This window comes from Lithobates pipiens, unplaced genomic scaffold, assembly GCF_037356315.1.
Source record: "Lithobates pipiens isolate NorthernLeopardFrog02 unplaced genomic scaffold, aLitPip1_a1.2 Scaffold_1, whole genome shotgun sequence".
Classification (NCBI taxonomy): Eukaryota; Metazoa; Chordata; class Amphibia; order Anura; family Ranidae; genus Lithobates; species Lithobates pipiens.
Window position 1 is genome coordinate 126,201,536 of NW_027507685.1, and position 19,129 is coordinate 126,220,664.

General features: G+C 42.1%; 1 protein-coding gene across 5 annotated transcripts in view; it reads left to right on the forward strand.

Annotated features, from left to right (window-relative positions):
- LOC143974610 (uncharacterized) overlaps nt 1–19,129 on the forward strand; it is a 211,451-nt gene that overhangs the window by 116,278 nt on the left and 76,044 nt on the right. For all 5 annotated transcript variants that reach the window (XM_077476205.1, XM_077476178.1, XM_077476213.1 and 2 more), the window contains exons 4-5: nt 6,396–6,473; nt 10,056–10,328. In XM_077476205.1, coding sequence (XP_077332331.1) covers nt 6,396–6,473; nt 10,056–10,328 — 351 coding nt within the window. The remainder of the gene's footprint in view (nt 1–6,395; nt 6,474–10,055; nt 10,329–19,129) is intronic.

Below are 19,129 nucleotides of genomic sequence, written 5' to 3' on the forward strand. Positions count from 1 at the left end.
GGTGGTCAAACCACACATGTGAGGTATCACCGCGATCGGTAGAGCGAGAGTAATAATTCTAGCCCTAGACCTCCTCTGTAACGCAAAAAATGCAACCTGCAGAATTTTTTAAATGTCGCTTATGGAGATTTTTGAGGCTAAAAGTTTGACGCCATTCCACGAGCGGGCGCAATTTTGAAGCGTGACATGTTGGGTATCAATTTACTCGGCGTACCATTATCTTTCACAATATAAAAAAAAATGGGCTAATTTTACTGTTGTCTTATTTTGTTATTCAAAAAAGTGAATTTTTTCCAAAAAAAGTGCGCTTCTAAGACCGCTGCGCAAATACGGTGTGAAAAAAAGTATTTCAATGACCGCCATTTTATTCTCTAGGGTGTTAGAAAAAAAACAATATAAAATGTTTGGGGGTTCTAAGTAATTTTCTAGCAAAAAAAAACTGTTGACAAAAAAACAGACTTGACCTGATTTCATTCTCTGCCCTCCTGTAATGTGGATGAATAATAGGAGACTTTATGTGTACTCAGGAATTGGTTGTTTTCCTCTCCGTCATTCACTTGTACCCAGCATGGGATTATCTTTTCTTTTTCTCTGTTGTGACATGTAAATATTATGCAAATGGGAGCTTATGAGAAGAGCTAAACAAAGATCAAATAAATGTTAAATCAATACTCTACTGAAGGGTCCAAAGGCTAAAATGAATTGCCCAAAGTATGTTACTAAATTGTAATGGTAACTAAATAAACACTTATAAATACATTTACTTTATAGGCTGATGGTCAATGGATAATATTGGGGGATCCCAGAGGGGCCCAGGGACTGCTTAAACAAAAAGACTTTATTTTTTATTTTTTGTGTGTCCCCTCTCAGCATTTTTTATTTTTTTTTGCTTTAAATGAACCCCTTCAGTTTATTTATATGCTCTTATTAAGTGGTGACGAGTAGGAGTAATTGGATGAACCCTGGAGATTTTCAGCGGTAGAGGCGGTGATCTATGAACAGTCTGCTGAGGAATTTAATATCTGATGAATCCTTCCCCCCTTCCTCTCACCCCTGAGCATTTCTGAGTTAAAATCTAGCATTGGAAAAAAAAATGGTTTTCTATTTTATGTGGGAGAATAACCAAGGAAAATGAGGGGAAAGGCAAATAAAGCAGGCAAATGAGCTACGCCTTCTCCAAGCCCAGGGGGTATCCAGTGCTATATATAAGCAGATATCAGTATAGTGGAGGATAGACATAACAGCCCTAAGCAGGAGATTGCATTATGAACGCGAACTAGTAGGCAAAAAATGCTGGAGGAGGAGAATAAGGCAGGGAAATGTAATAACTTGGCTTCTACTAGGCCAAGAAGTAATGAGAATAATCCCCAGGGAAGCCTTAAAGCTCAAAATAGGGTGCAGAAGAAGAGAGGAGAAAGTGAACCATTAATGGAAGAAAGCTTACAACCAACGGAAGCTCAGGAGGGAGTCCCTCAAATCAATGAGATGTTGGCGGAAATGTTGATAAAAATTCAGATATCGTTAAAAGTAGACATGACCTCAATAAGGTCTGATATTGGGCAAGTCATAGGGATGGAAGAGGGAGGAGGGGACGGAGAGGAAGATGGGGACCCACATAGGGAAAGCTTCTTTGGCTAGGAAAAGGAGGGGTAAAATATTGAAGGAGAAATAAAAAATAATGACTGGGGACGAGGGGTGAGTGGGAGGGGTCTGGGGTACTGTCTGTGGGGTCCAGAGGTTAGCGGCAGCAGCCCCTTGGAAGATATGGAGATAAGGTGACATCCTGATGATGTTCACTGGGCACATATACTGAACAGGAGGGAATCTGTCCAGCCTCTCTTAGGTTTACTGATCTGGGAAGGGGGGGGGGGGGGTGTGGGAATTGAGGAGTGGGGGGTTCTGGGGTTGGGTTTTTTTTTTCTTCCTCTCTCTCAGCCTCAGTATGGGCAGATGCTCCTTGTACTGAGTCAGGGCTCTGGTAAACTTAGTCACTTATAATAATGTGCGGGGACTAAACACCCCAAAATAAAAGTATAAAGTAAACAAATAATTGCACGTCTTTGGGGTAAATGTGGTGTGTCTCCAGGAAACATACATTACACATGCCTCAGGGTGTAGGCTATCTTCACCTCTGATCCCTACATGGTTCTATGGAGACTCAACATCAAGTCATTCACGGGGTGTGACCATAGACTTCAACAAGATGATGGTATTTACAGTGAGGGAGCATCTGGCTGACCCGGAGGGAAGGTTCCTTTTATAAAGTGGAAACTATTTAACATGGAATGTACCATTGCAAATATTTATTCCCCAAATAGGGACCCAGATAAAGGGGAACATTGAAAAAAAAATGAGGCCTTTAAAGAGGGTAAACTTATAATAGCAGGTGATCCACGGGTAGATACTTCAGGGAGCTCTTCTCATTATACAGTTCAAAAGAAAAGGGCAAAAAAAAAAAAGGCAAACCGACCTTCAGCTGACCTTCCTGAAACAGGACTACACTTTTTACTCCCCAGTCCATGGGTCATTCTCAAGGATCGACTATGTGCTATTAGAACACCAACTGGTACCATGCCTTAAAGGTGCTGATATCAAAGCAATTACTCTTTCTGACCATGCCCCATATACAATCCAACTGGAAATATCAGGTGATATTCCGGCGGGGAAAAACTGGAAGTTCAATAATTTCCTTATTCAGGACCCTGAAATAATTAAGAGGATTGAGCAGGAGTTGGAGGCTTTTTTTGATGTTAATGATACAATAGAAATCCCTAGGTCAACTCTATGGGAAACACATAAGACCTTTGAAAGGGAATATTGATAGGGATCGGAGCTGGGAAAGGAAAGAAAGGGGAAAGAAAATTACCCTCCTATATATAGGGAGATACAGGAATTAGAACAAAGGACAAGATCTAAAAAAGGTGTCCCAGAGAGGCAAGAATTAATAGTAAAAAGGGAGAAGTTAGAGAAATTGATAGAACAGGAGAGAAAACATGCTTTTCATATAGTAAACAAGGAAAGAGACCAATGGGGTAATAAATCTGGGAAATGGTTGGCTAGAAGAGTAAAAAAAAAAAAAAGGGTCCTTTATCATTAAAAATAAGGGAGAGATGGTGTATTCTTCCCCTGAAATAGCGAACATATTTCATTCATATTATAGTTCTTTATATATCGTGAGCCAGAGAGGGGAAAATAGAGAAAAGTGGGAGACTGAAGCTCAGGAGTATCTGTGGAGCCTAGACCTTCCCAGGGTATCAAAGGAGGAGCTTGAACACCTTGAAGCTCCAATTATGCAAGAAGAGATGGGAAGAACAATAAAGAACATGGCCCTGGGAAAGAGCCTGGGCCCCGATGGATACTTCCATCTTCGTATTATAAAAAATTTCAAACGTTTTTGGTCTATAAGCTGTGTGACTATTTGAACGCATTAGCAGAAGGAGAGACCCTCTGGGAGGAGTCATTACTGGCCCATATCACCCTTATTTTAAAAGAAGGGAAGGATTCAGCATCCCCAGTGAGCTATAGGCCAATATCATTGTTAAATACAGATATTAAGAGCTTTGCCAAAATAATAGTGGAAAGATTGAAACCTTTAGTACCAAATTGGATCCATAATGATCAGGTGGTGTTTGTGACAGGGAGAGAGGGGAGGGATAATTCCCTGAAGTCTATGTTTCTGATACACGAAGCAAGAGGGAGGGAGACCCCAGTTGTACTGCTGTCAATAGATGCCGAAAAGGCTTTTGACAGGGTAGAATGGGGTTTTATGTTTCAAAACATTCAGACATCTGGGTCTGGGTGAGAGGATGATGCAATAGATATCTGCTTTTTACCACCACCCAACTGCTAAAATTTTAATAAATGAGAATTTGTCTTCTCCCCTTGAATTATTTAATGGGACAAGACGGGTGCCCCCTCTCTCCAATGCTGTTCATAATAGCATTGGAACATTTACTAGCTGCTATTCCTAAAAATCCTGATATTAAAGGAGTTAGAGTAGGGGAAAGAGTACAGAGTAGCCGCAATTGCGGATGATTTGCTTTTCTATCTCTAATCCCAGAACAACAATTCCAATAGTTCTAGAGGAGTTGAGTCGATACAGGAAACTGACAAACTTTAAAATAAATATGTCCAAATCTGAGATTTTGAATATAACTACACTGGGGGAAGAGCAGTAGGTAATCCAACAAAAATGCCCCTTTGTATGGTACAAGGAAGAGTTGGGTTACTTGGGTATAAAATTGACACCATCCCTAGGGGCTCTGTTTAAGGCTAATTATATTCCAGTGCTTAACAAGATCAAGGAACAACTGAACTTTTTGAGACACAAAACCTTTTCATGGGTAGGGAGAATAAATGCATTAAAGATGACTATATTGCATATATATATATATATATATATATATATATATATATATATATACACACTTTTTAAAAAAAAATATTTTTTTTTCAAATGATTCCAGTAACACTTCCTCAGGATTATTTTAGGAAACTAATGTCAATAGTATTAAAATACATATGGGCACACAAATGCCCTAGAATTGCATATGCAACATTGGTAAAAAGAAAAAGAGATCGCCTGATAGTATTTTTTTTAAATCTGGTGCATCTATTTCCCGGATCGCAGATGGGAGAGGGGTGGAGAATTTTTTTTTGGTGGGGGGGGGGTTTATATGGGGGGGTTGGAAAGAATAAAGGAGGTGTAGCAAGTGATTTAAATGAGGAATGCGATATAGAATGTTGATGGTTATTCTTGTTAACACCTTTTTCTTTTTGATATATTTATAATAACATAGAGAATATAAAAAAAAAAAAAAAAATGCAAAGGTGTGAATCAGGCATGTGAATTAGGCCTCAATCCTCCTTCACAGGGGCTGATGTGCAGTGAAGGTGCTGTATAGATGGACCTTGTTCTGGCCCTGAGCTGCTGCCCCTCTAAAGATCTCTAGCAGAACACTCTGTGGATAGCAAAACTCTGGGGTGGGTTTTGATCAGTGTCCAGCACAAAAGTTCAGGAGAAAAAAAAAGGGAAAATTGAATTGTTAATTAAACAAAGATATTAGATGACGCCAACGCATTTCAGGGGAAATGCCTCTCCCTTCTTATGGGCTAGAGTACAGAAAAGAAGAATATGACATAAATAATGCATAAAAATATATACAATAAATACACCACATAAGATATATGCATGAATACAGAAAAGCAGTATATGACATAATAACTCATAAAAAATATATATGATATATGTACACATCATAAGAATTATACATGAATGCAGAATATGACCTAAATAACTCATGAAAAATATATATAATACATATAACTCCTTAGAAATATACATGAATACAGAAAAGTGGATATCAACATAATAACTCATTAAAAAAAAATGTAATATGATATAGAGATTGTGTGTATGTGTGTGTGTGTGTGTGTGTGTGTGTGTGTGTGTGTGTGTGTATGCGTGTATATATATATATATATATATATATATATATATATATATATATATATATATGTGTATGTGTGTGTATATATATATATATATATATATATATATATATATATATATATATATATATATATATATATATATATATATATATATATATATATATATATATATATATATATATATATATATATATATATATAAAAATAAAATACACACATAGAAATCATAAGAAATATACATGAATACAGAAAAGCAGATATCGACATAATAACACATACATACACACACACATATATATATATATATAGATATATAACATTTTTATAAATCATAAGAAATATACACACATATAGAAAAGTAGAATGTGACGTAAAAACTCATTAGAAAAATGTAACTTATAAGAATTATAGATCAATGCATATATAACTCTGTTGAGACACTGTGTTAAGATGTAATAGTAATTACAGTAATAGTTGTGAATCCATAAAATCTTAATGTAGAAACATGGTTCTAAATAGTAGCATATAATCAAAAAATCATAATAAATACATCAGATAGTCAGGGTGGATGGATACATCCTACAGGAATATTTCCACTCAGACAGGAAACTTCCCCTACTGGGTCACAAACAAGAAGAAAACACCTTATAGCAGAGCAGGGTAGGTTTGGAAGCCTCATTAGATTAATACTGCTGTCCACGCTTCTGACAGGGACATTCTCCTCAGTTCCTATGTAGTCACCAAAACAGGAAGTGAGACAAAATCCCCATTTGAGACACAGACAGAAACAAAAAACTGAGATATATTCTAACCATTCCACTAACATACAAATCAAGAAAAAAGGTAAGTTCTGTTTTTACATCCTGGAAGGTTGAAGCACGTTTGGTGAGAGACAGATGTCATACTACTCATAATTCTCCATTGTCTTTTTTTATATTCAGGTAACGAACCAGTGGACAGCTGGTACAAAGAGATTGAGAACTATAACTTCAGCAGACCTGGCTTTTCCAGTAACACAGGTAAGAAGAATTCAGAACATGATAGGGCAGCTTATCCATTATGAATGGACAATGCACAAACACAACACATGTTAAACACACAAAGTAAAGTATGCTAATGCACTTCAATGGATCACTAAAGTGTCAATCAGCTCTCAATAAATTCTCCCACTGCACAGAGTTCAAATAGTTCATGTACAATAGCGACATCTAGTGGTCCAAAATCAAACTGTTTAGAAATTAAAACCTTAAAGTGTCAGTTCACTTTTTCCGAAAAAAATAAAAAGGTGAACACTGTACATTATCCCCACCTCCCCACTGTACTTACCTCTGTGGATTCTAAGCTGTTCGTACCCATGTATTGATCTGGGGAGTTTAAATGCTCCTTTCCCTCTTTTCTGTGCAGTGCTTCTAGGATGGATCAGAGAGATTCTGATTGGTCAGCACTGGCACAGAGCATTGCTCTAATCTGTCCCAGAAGCCCTGCATGGAGAAGAGGGAGAAGAGCAGGGATTTCAAATCCGCAGACATGAGACCGCTTAGCATCCACAGAGGTAAGTACAGTGGGGATGGGGGAGGTGGGGAGGATGTACAGTGTTAGTTCACTTTTTTCAGAAAAAATTAAAAGGTTGAACACTTTAATGTTTTAGTTTAAAAACAGCTTGGTCTTAGACCACTAGATGTCACTATTGTACATGCACTATGTGCAATTTAATGCAATGGGAGAATTTATTGCGAGCCGATTCACACTTTAGTTAACCACTGTGCTGCATTAACATATGTTACTTTGTGTGTTAACATGTGTTGTGTTAGGGCAGCTTTTCATTATGAATGGAGGTGGGAGGATACATTTGGGGGCCCATGTACAAAATGTTCACGGTGCGGATTTGACAAATCAGAGCGAAAATTGCAATATTTTCTCTAATACATAGAAACATAGAAGAAACATAGAAGAATGATGACAGAAAAAAGACAAAGTGGTACATTGAGTCAGAACTTGTAGACTCTGCAGAAGTTTGGATGGATCTTAACACTCCAGATGTCAGCACTGGAACTGACCCACTGCTTGGAATATCTAGGTCTGGTTCTGGTCTTTCTTCCCTCCAAACAAGCTTCCATGTTCCCATCTGTTTTTGCATGAGGGTCTTGGGCCTGAAGGTAGCCTAGTATCATGCTCCCAGTTTTACTCCAGACCATTGCAATCCACAATTTAGCTTTTTGGGACAAGCAGTCTCTGAATTGTCCCATTCGCCTGACCAGCAAAACTAAACTTTCCCTAATGTGATAAGTTTCCAGTCTGGCATTGGAATTGGGGGGTTACTTTCTCCCACCACCTCAGACGACGTCCTATGACAAAACGCGCAAGACGGTGCTTGGTATGCACTCACGTCACTTCCGGTTTGCAAAGCTCCAGTCTGTGGAACAAGATTTAAGTTTTATCTGTAAACTTTTTAACTTAATAAAAGGAACCAATCGGATCTTCACTATGAGTGCCCATCTTTTTCATCCATGAGGATACCCTATAGGGAGCCACAGAGGTGTTTCATTGCAACATATCTACTCATGGTGGAGAGACCCTGAAGTGGCTATGGTGTCCAAAAACCCCAGCATCTATTGAGCTAAGGAGGAGGTGATCATCCCGTGCACTGCCTAGACACTACACACTTTCTACCCCTGCAGGGGTGCAGGTTCCTGGTGAGTGGGGAACTGAAGGGGAGCACGGAAGTCACTTTTTTTATGGTACACTCGTGGCCAAAACCAAGCACGGGCCACACTGGTTAAAGCACAAAAGTCACTGGAAATTCTGACACTACATGCAATATTTTTTTACTTCAAAATAGAAATATTAATTTAAGTGTACTAGATTCTGTCGTTTTTTTTTTTAAATTTCACTGGACTTTTATTATGTATTTTTTTTCATTGCACTTATTTCCTGTAGTTTTAAGTTTATCTTTCATCACTTTCTAAAGATTGCATTTATATTGTTTACAAGGGACTATTAGTCATGCATGATCAGGGTCTTCATGTGGTAGATTTCCAATCTAATTGGAAGGCACATGCAGACCTGATAAGAAATATATTATAATCTTGCATATGCATTTGCACTTTCAACTCTATAGCGCAAAGTAATCACAGGGATAAAAAATATCACTGAAATAGGGACACAAATTAATATACAAATACCCTCTGTTAAAGATAACACGGATAATACTCTTTACCCCACTGTCCACCTGGGATAAGCGACCCAAATAGTGGTTCACTTTTCGGGTGACAGAAGTGAAAAAACACCCTCCTTGCTTGCACATTCACCTGGAAAGAGTGACTCACTGTGGAGGATCACTCTTTGGGTGACGGGCAGCGCCACCAAAAATATACCTATCTACAAATTCTTTTTAAGGGGGTTCCAGTTGGGACTACCTCAAAGGAAGCAGCAGCCCATACCTAAATGTGGGGTACAACCAAATATATACTTTCTACCATCTTCTTGAAAGTTGCTCACAATTGACCCCAACCTGTCAGGCTGGGCTGGAGTCCTGGAGACCCTAACAATACAAGGGACTTGGCTGCCAGTGGAAGCCATGCTCCCAATTATCAACATCTTGGAACTCAGAACAATTTGGGTGTGCCTCCAACACTGGATACCTACAGGGTCACCCAGCCAGGATTTAGTCAGACAATGCCACGGCTGTGGCTTACATCAACCATCAGGGAGCATAAAGAGTATGGCAGCTCCACGATCTACCACCACACCCCAGACCTTAGAAGACAAATCTTGCCTTTTCTCCAGTCTGGTCTGAGCCAGTGTTTGGTCTTAGGAACCATAAATGGTCAGATTTCAGCTCTAGCCTCGCCTCTCAGCCTTAGCCACTTGCCTCTCACTCATTAGTGAAAGTCTTTGTGCAGGATATCGCTCCCATTGTTCTTCTTGTATGCTTCCTAGTGACTCAGTGGGACCTCAGCCTCATTTTGTTGGTTCTTCAGAATTGCTCCCTGCTGCACTATTGTATTCTGACAGTGGGGAGAATACACAGATCATCACTGCAGCCTATTGCCTGCAGTGCTGATTGAGAAGATTTTATCTGACAGGGCGGTTGAACAGAACTCGATCATTAGATTGACTTCTGTTCAATTACAGTGACCACACATGGATCAAAATTTGGCCAGTACTTGCTGATCTGGCTGAAATGTTGTTCAATGTATGGCCAGCTTAAGCCCCTGTGTCTTGTAATGTACCTTAGGAAAAGGATTTTTCAGGTAAGTCAAAAGTCCTATTTTTCTAGGTTGTTGTAGACTATAGAGCAAAGTGAATCCCATAAAAGTCAGTGAGCTTCTGTGCAATGGTTTAACATACAACCTGTTCATTCTGAGTTTAGCATTCCTCCACGGCAGCTGAAGTAAATGAATTGTAATTTTTGTTGGAAAAAAGTTACAAAAGCTATTTCTGTTATACACTTGCTATTCACTCTTGACACTCTTGTGATTATACTGGTGTGTTAGATGTTGCAATTTAGGTTTGTGTACTCAGCCACTCAACATATTTCAATGCAAAATAATATAGTTATTAATTTTCTCTGATAATAAAATAAATGTGTTTCCCTTAAGGGCACTTCACCCAGGTTGTGTGGAAAGACTCAAAGGAGGTTGGCTATGGCGTGGCCACAGATGGCAAGCGAGTCTACTTTTTGGTGGCCCAGTACAGCCCAGCAGGGAACATAACCAATCCAGGCTATTTTGAAAAAAACGTTCTGCCTGCTGGAACAGCAGCACCTGCAAATAGCAACTCAACTGACTCGCGCTGGAAACCAGCAGGCAACAAGGAACCTGCAACAGAGAACAACTACAGCAACCAGAATCCTATTTCAGACAGCAGCACAGGTGAGAGGTTGGAGGATCTAATCTATGAATCAACAAACCTACCAGTTTTGTGTTTAGTGTGCTGTTTTAATGGTTTTGGGTTTATTAGGTGGACATGGCTGAAACCTATTAAGTAATAGCTAACCTTTTAATTGCAGATGATGGCGTGTTCACATAGTAAGTATTTTTTAGACAATGTCCCTAGGATGGTAGTTTTTGTCTTCACTTTTAAGAACTTTGCTCTTATTAAGGATATTTAGCACATCTCTTCACTTCTGATGAGAGCAATTAAAAAAAGCATTCTTCCCTTGTCTTCCTCTGGACAAACCAGTCAGCACCTCTGCTTAACACAGATATCACCCCAAGCCACAGCTTAGAGTTGTGGTAAGTGGCTGGTACATGAAGGAAGCATGGTCCTGCCAATAGAGAAATATTCAGGGACCTTAGTGGTACCTAGATTTTGGATCAGCAAGGAAGTGGGGTGTCAAAGTAATATTATATTGTGGGTTTAGGTATGCTTCAAACCCCTTTGTATATGATTTCCCCTTCATAATCCAATTAAAATGCAGAGATTCCAGTGGACAATGGTGGTGTAACCATGAGCAATGTGTGAACTGTGCCAGGGATAGAAGGAAATTACAAGTACTTTGCCAGCTAAAGCAATTCACATATACTGTAATCATTGTATAGCTCTGTGTAGGTAGAATTCCACTTTACTGTGAAACATCAGTCCAGAAAGACTAAGTGGAACTAAACCCCTCTATTGTTTTCAGCCAAGGAAGCTGCCATCTTGGCCTTTGTTTTATCTTCAACTGCCATAATGTTGCACATGTGATCAGTTATGATACCAGTCATTGGATGGTTTGACAGTTTGATTGAGAGCACAACCAATGTGACATGTGCCAGGAATGTAACTGTTTTTGGAACTGTTAAATAGATGGGTTTAGTTTCACTTTAACCACTTCCCACCCGGCCAATGTGTGTATATATATATATACGGCCGGGTGGGAGCCACCTCCTTCTGACTGGACGTTCCTGAACGTCCATCAGAAGGAGGGGGGATCGCGCGTGCGTGTGCCCGCGCAGTGGCGCGATCCCGATGCGCTCGTGTAACCCGGACACCGCGCATCTCGGATCGGCAGGAGGGCTCTGTGATTGGCCCTCCTGATCACATGACGTCCGTGTCCAATCACGGCCGTCATGTGATGTAAACAAACAGCCGGTTGCTAGGCAATCGGCTCTCCTCTCCTCACACGGAAGTCATTGCTGAGGAGAGGAGAGCAGATCGTTGCAGCCGGCTGGTGATCAGTGAGTATGAGCTGTTTTTACAGCTTTTTACTCACTGATTACTAGTCTAGTGTAAAACACACATGTCCCCAAAACACACGTCCCCAAATAAAAAAAACACATGTCCCCCACATATGTCCCACTAAAATCACATGTTCCAATGATTATTTGCACACATATGTATGTGATCACCTGCACACATATGTACATGATCATTTGTGTACATATGTCCGTGATCACACAAACCAATTATTATACACTTAACGGAATTTTTTTTACCAAAAACATGTAGCAGAATATATTTTGGCTTAAATTTATGACAAAATTTGATTTTATTGGATTTCTTTTAAAATAGAAAAAAATAAAAAAAAATAAAAAACGGAGTCGTGAATAAATATTACCAAAATAAAGCTCTATTTGTGTGAACAAAATGCTAAAAATTTCATTTGGGTACAGTGTAGCATGACCGCGCAATTGTCATTGAAAGTGCGAGAGTGATGAAAGCTGAAAATTGGTCTGGGAAGGAAGGGGGTGAAAGTGCCCTGTATTGCAGGGGTTAAGCAATACCGCTGGCAGCCATTGGCAAAGGCAAGTGACAGAGGCACAGTTGCCATGAATTTTTTATTTATTTTTTGGTGGAAGAAAGATTTAAAAGTTTGGAGTTAACATGCATTCTTCAGCCAGTCTTAGAAGAAATATTCCATCTCCTATTTGTCTCCCCACGCCTCTAAATATAACATTGAGAGCACAAAATTCACACAATCCTCTGATTTTCTCAGTTTTTGTGAATTTATTTCCATGTTCTTTCTGAGAGTGAAAGGACTGATGTATTACTGCTTAATTCAGTGTCTGGTGAATGAAGCAAGCGCACAAGTTATATAATAGGAGCAATCTTTTCCAGGTGTAGGGGCAGTTTTTGGCACGGTGGGCACTTGGTGGCCTCTAAATGTTTTCTTACGGTCCATTATTTTGGTAAAAAAGGAGAACATAACGTCACACCCAGTTCTCTGTACTATACAAAGATTCTTGTGTTGACAATTCCCCTATTGTCCTTTCAGCCCAATGGTAAATCTTTCTTGGCACTAAGTAGAAGTAAAAGGTCACATAGTAAATAGTTATTTAGGTTTAAAGGAGGCCAGTGTTTGTCAAGCTCAATTTTTTTTCTTTGTTCGTGTTTTCTTTTCTTATGAGGGGTAAAATATAAAAACGAGGTAGAGCTAGCATAACATAGGTTAAAGCTTTCAATTAACTTGAGCAGTTTTATTACAATTGTACTATTTCTGTATTGGGCCCCTAATATCAAAAGGGACATGAATTCTAGCGCCATACCCATATGTGGCCTTTGAAGCTGGATTCTCATTGGATCTCACTCGGTGGCCAAAGCTCACCGAGGTCCGGGAGTGTTTTCTGACTTTAATCGCAGCTTCTCTCTTTGGCCAGCTCATGGCACACTATGCATATAATGAACAAGGGTGCTGGCATTTAGAACCTCTATTTACCAGCTAGCTATCCCTGGCCAAGGAGTGAATTATAGTCCACTTTGCTAACACTTTGGATATTTCAGAGGTACTTTTTAGTCAAAAATGTAATTTGGTCATAGTAATGTGTGCTCGGTAATTCTAGTGAAGTATTGTGACCAGTGGCGGCTGGTGAAGTTTTTGGATGGGGGGGCGCCAGACGCCGCCCATCATGACCCCGCCCATCATTTTGGCCCCTCCCACTTCTCATAAAACACGCCCCTTATGTAATCTGAAAAAAAATTGGCGTGGGTTCCCCCCTCCGAGGGCATACCAGGCCCTTAGGTCTGGTATGGATTCCAAGGGGAACCCCCTACGCCGAAAAAACGGCGTGGGGGTCCCCCCAGATCCACACCAGACCCTTATCCGAGCACGCTACCCAGCCGGCCAGGAAAGGGGGTGGGGACGAGCGGGCGCGTGGGGACTGAGCCGTACCAGGCCGCGTGCCCTCAACATGGGGGGGGTGCCTTGGGGGAGGGGGGGCGTGCGGCCCCCCCACCCCAAAGCACCTTGTCCCCATGTTGATGAGGACAAGGGCCTCTTCCCAACAACCCTGGCCGTTGGTTGTCGGGGTCTGCGGGCGGGGGGCTTATCGGAATCCGGGAGCCCCCTTTAATAAGGGGGCCCCAGATACCGGCCCCCCACCCTATGTGAATGAGTATGGGGTACAATGTACCCCTACCCATTCACCTGTGAAAAAAAAAAGTACAAAAAAAACACAACACAGGGTTAAAATATTTTATTGCACAGCTCCGGGGGTCTTCCGTCTTCGGGGGTCTTCTCGCCGGACTCCTCCGCTATCTTCTTGTAGCTCTTTTGCTAGCGGAGGAGCCCGGCTTTCTTCCTCGCCGCCGGCCTCTTCTCCCGACTTCGGGGGTCTTGTCCCCCTCTTCGTCGTCGCCGCCGCCGCCCGTTCTTCTTCTTCTTCTCCTTCTTCTCCAGGAGATGTTGCCTCGACGATCTCCCTGGCCGGAATGCCAGGGACGCGCTGCGCTGCCACTTATATAGGGACAATGGGGCGGTGTCACATGGGTTGATGTCACATGGGTTGGTCACATGGGTTGATGTCACATGGCGACTGTGACATCAACCCATGTGACCAACCCATGTGACATCAACCCATGTGACACCGCCCCATTGTCCCTATATAAGTGGCAGCGCAGCGCGTCCCTGGCATTCCGGCCAGGGAGATCGTCGAGGCAACATCTCCTGGAGAAGAAGGAGAAGAAGAAGAAGAAGAAGAAGAAGAACGGGCGGCGGCGATAGAAGACCGGGCCACCGCCTGTAAAAGAGCTATAAGAAGGCGCGGTGGCCCGGCAGAAGAACCGAAGAGGGGGACAAGACCCCCGAAGTCGGAAGAAGAGGCCGGCGGCGAGGAAGAAAGCCGGGCTCCTCCGCTAGCAAAAGAGCTACAAGAAGATAGCGGAGGAGTCCGGCGAGAAGACCCCTGAAGACGGAAGACCCCCAGAGCTGTGCAATAAAATATTTTAACCCTGTGTTGTGTTTTTTTTTGTACTTTTTTTCACAGGTGAATGGGTAGGGGTACATTGTACCCCATACTCATTCACATAGGGTGGGGGGCCGGTATCCGGGGCCCCCTTATTAAAGGGGGCTCCCGGATTCCGATAAGCCCCCCGCCCGCAGACCCCGACAACCAACGACCAAGGTTGTCGGGAAGAGGCCCTTGTCATCAACATGGGGACAAGGTGCTTTGGGGTGGGGGGGCCGCACGCCCCCCCTCCCCCAAGGCACCCCCCCATGTTGAGGGCACGCGGCCTGGTACGGCTCAGGAGGGGGGGGGGCCGCCCGCTCGTCCCCACCCCCTTTCCTGGCCGGCCGGGTAGCGTGCTCGGATAAGGGTCTGGTGTGGATCTGGGGGGGACCCCCACGCCGTTTTTTCGGCGTAGGGGGTTCCCCTTGGAATCCATACCAGACCTAAGGGCCTGGTATGCTCTCGTAGGGGGAACCCACGTCAAATTTTTTTTCAGAAATTTGGCGTGGAGTTCCCCCTTCAGAGCTCATTCTCTGATTGGCCACGGCAAAAGTCGCCTGGCCTGGGGAAACCTTTCTGGCTGTGAAAGCTTTTTGCATTCATTCAGCTAAATGCATGAACATTCTCAACAAAGTAGAAACTAGAAAGCCTTTATGCGGTGACTCACCTGTCTCACTGTCTGGCAGCTCCGCTCGGGCTAAGGAACGGAGCTACCGACGTCACTTCCGGGTTTTGTGAAGCAGCCGAAAGCCGGATGTGACTGCCTGTCTAAGAATGACAATGCTCCCGCCCGTAGAATCACAGTGATTTTACGGGCGGAAGCTAGTCGGCGTTCTGCAGTGCGCCGCAAGGCGGGTTTTTAACCCGCGAATGAAGCGCCATGGATGCAATCTTGTGATTGCATCGACGTGGCGCTTCTCATAGTGCACTGTGACCGGCGCCACAGTACACTATGTCAAATTGTTAAATTACATTTTTTTTTTTTTATGTCTTAAAGGGCCCGTTTTTTTTTTTTAACTTTTTTTTTTTTTTACACCTAGGGAGAGGGGGGGCGGCGCCCGGGCGCCCCCTATGGGCGGGCCGCCACTGATTGTGACCCTGCCCTTTTAACATAGCTCCTAACTGTCCCTCATTTTAAGGGACTGTCCCTCTTTTGGACCCAGTTCCCTGTTCTTCTTTCCTTCTCAGTTGTCCTTTTTGGTATAATGCAGAGGTCCCAGAAGTGTCTAAACAAAGGGACAGTTTACTGTCCATCAGACTTTATGGGGGTCGGACTGTGGCCATTGAGAGTAGAAATTGCCCTGGCATTAGTGGAAGTAAGCAATGCAAACAATTTCTCCCCCCTAGTACATGTAGGAATAGTGACCCATCATTGGTGTCAGCAGGAGGAATAGTGCCCCGTCGTTGCTGTCAGTGGGAGGAATAGTGCCCTGTCATTGGTGTCAGTGGAAGGAATAATGCCCCATAGTTAGTTTCCATTGGAAGATATATCCCCCCCCCCCCCCATTGTTGATGTCAGTGGGAAAAATAGTGCCCCATTGTTGATGTCATTAGCAGGAATTATGCCCCATTGTTGGTGTCAGTGGGAGGGAAAGTGCCCCATCGGGGGTATCAGTGGGAGGAATATTACCCCATTGTTTGTGTCAATGACCGATATAGTGCCCCATTGTTGGTGTCAGTCGGAGAGATAGTGGGGTAGATTTACTGAAGGCAAATTCACTGTGTGCTTGGGAGTGCAGTGGCTGCATATCTAAGGGGGACATGCAAGGAAAATGTAAAACAATTGCATTTTTGCTTGCACGTGATTGGATGATAAAAATCAGCAGAGCTTCCCCTCAGATATACAGTGACTGCACTTCCAAGTGCACAGTATATTTACCTTTTAGTAAATCAACCACCCAGTCTCGTATTAGTGAGAGAAAAAGTGCCCCAAGGGCTGAATAAAGGCAAACAAAGTACTGCATCTGGCCCCTGGGCTGTAGTTTGGAGACCACGGGTATAATGTATAGATCTCTCAAAAAATGTACTACTACTAGTAGATAGCAACGTAAACATCACAAAACATGTGATCACAGTAGCCCTTTGCAGCAAGAGATTTCTTTGTTAACAAATCAAATTAAAAAAATATTTTTATAGCTCTGGAACCTATTGTGTCTCTGCCATGTAGTGGGTGGATCTAGCAACTTACCTTTGGGGAGCCTAGGAAATGAGGATTCAATGATAACTCCAAGCCTAACAATACCTGTATGGTGATGGACACCAGCGTGATGACGTCACTTCTTAAGTCTCATACACACGATAGGACTTTGTACAAACTTTCCCTTGGATTTTTGTACAAAGGGCGTCGGCCTGAACTTGTATTGCATACACACAGCAGGACTTTTTCAGCCAACTTTCCCCGAATCATGTGGTTTTTCTGCTCTTTACCGCCACCTTTGGTCAACTTCTGTATTGTTGTCTGATCTTTTGCATTGGTTCTGAGCATGCCTGTTTGTACTTTGTACAAAAGTCCTATGGTTTTCTGTACACATGATCAGACTTTGCTCCATCAGACTTTTGTTGCCAGAAAGTTTGTCCGTTCGCACAGCCAACAAAAGTCTGATGAAAACCAAAAAAGTTTGTCCGATGGAGCGTACACACGGTCGGACGTTGCTCCAAAACAGCTAATTTGCATGTTTGTTGTCAAAAAGTCTGATCGTGTGTATGGGCCTTTACAGGGATAAGGAAGTTAGACAGCAGGTGAAGGAATTCAGCAGCACTGGCTGATTGTTGATAGCCCCCCATAGAAAGTATACTATTTCCAATATCACTAGCAGGATCAATAGGTAAATAATATGTTGAAAATCAATTGAGTAGTAACAATTAGATGTATCTGTGGATCCATTTTTTAAATTGGGTGGAAACTGTCAAAATTGAGAATAAATTGAGTCTTTTGTCTTATTGCATTAAAAAAGGTAATGTAAAGGAAAAGTAGCTGAGGGGGCGGCACCTGTTGGTCTAATCAATTATTTTCTGGGAGGTGTGATTAGATATTACAGGGGCATGTCTTTTATGCATATACCTCGTGCTAAATAGTGTACCTATAGGTGTGTGCAGCCTATTGTATTAGGGCGTGCACCCCAAATCTCAAACACAAATGTCTTTCTCTGCAGCCTCAGTTGCACAGGACAGTATTAGAATGGGAAGTGCTCTGTGCTGAGTGGCTTCCTATTCATTCACAAACTGAAGCATAATAAACAGTTTACAAGTTTACTATGCTTCAGTTATGAAAGAAGTTAGTTTATTTACTTAGAAAAGGAAGGAACAAGTTAAAGAGGTTGTAAACTCCTTAAAAAAAAATATATAATAAAATAAAATTATATATATATATATATATATATATATATATATATATATATATATTATAAAAAGAAAAAGAAAAACCTGTAAGACAAAAAGGCATAATGAGCTAGTATGCATCCCATACTAGCTCATTATGAAATACTTACCTTAGAACAAAGCCTTCCAGCAGCGCCTGCACGCTGCTGAGACAGCTGACATCTTTCCCTGTTCCTGCTGGGTTTGCGAGCTATGGCGCTGTCAGTGGCCCAGAGCCACGATGACGTCACTCCCGCGCATGCGTGTGGGAGCCGTTGTTCACGGCACAGGGCTCAGAAGGAACAGCACCTGTGGCCGTTCCTTCAGAGCGCATGCGCTAGTGATGTCAACACCTCCTAAACTGTGTGCACTTAGGAGATATTTACACTACCTATAGGTAAGCCTTATTATAGGCTTACTTATAGGTAAATGTCTGCAGAGAAAGTTTACTTCCTCTTTGAAGACATATTTACCAGCCCCTTCCTCTGTTCTCCATTTTAAAACATCCCCCACAGCAGCCGGGGATAGAGGAGAAGAGGGAAGCCAGCAGCACTTCGGGGGAGGCACATCATGGGGGGGAGGGGGGCAGAATCAGCCATGCACATAGTGATTAGGGTGTGCCCAAGCACCCCTGGCACACCCCCTGCACATGCCTATGAATTTACCTCTTTATCATGTAAATAAAAGTTGAGAGGTATTCCTGTTGTAATCCTAGCAACAGAGCTATTACGTAAGGCCAAAGTCCACAAGGTAAATATATTTGTTAATGATAATGCAAAGCAGTAAGTTTACAGGGAAAACAATGACAAATTGAGTTATATTAAGCTTTGATGTCTTATATGGAGTAAAAAATTGTAAAAGTCAAAAGACAAATAAGCAGCAAAATGTACTCTTTATACATGGACCCCCTTTGGCAGGTTCTTCTTGCATGCAGTTTTCACATTGTGCAGCAGGGGTCGCCCTTGATAGAGCTATCACCTACAGCTATGTAAAGAGTGCTAATGTGCTATAACACTTTAGTTGCTATGGGTCATAACAGTAATATGAAAATGGTTATTGTGCCCCCCACAGCTTATAAATCTTCTTTTTACATTAAAATATTGCCACGATATACCTTTTTGATCTTTATACCATCAGTCAGTGATAAACTGCACAGTTTCTCCAGTGCT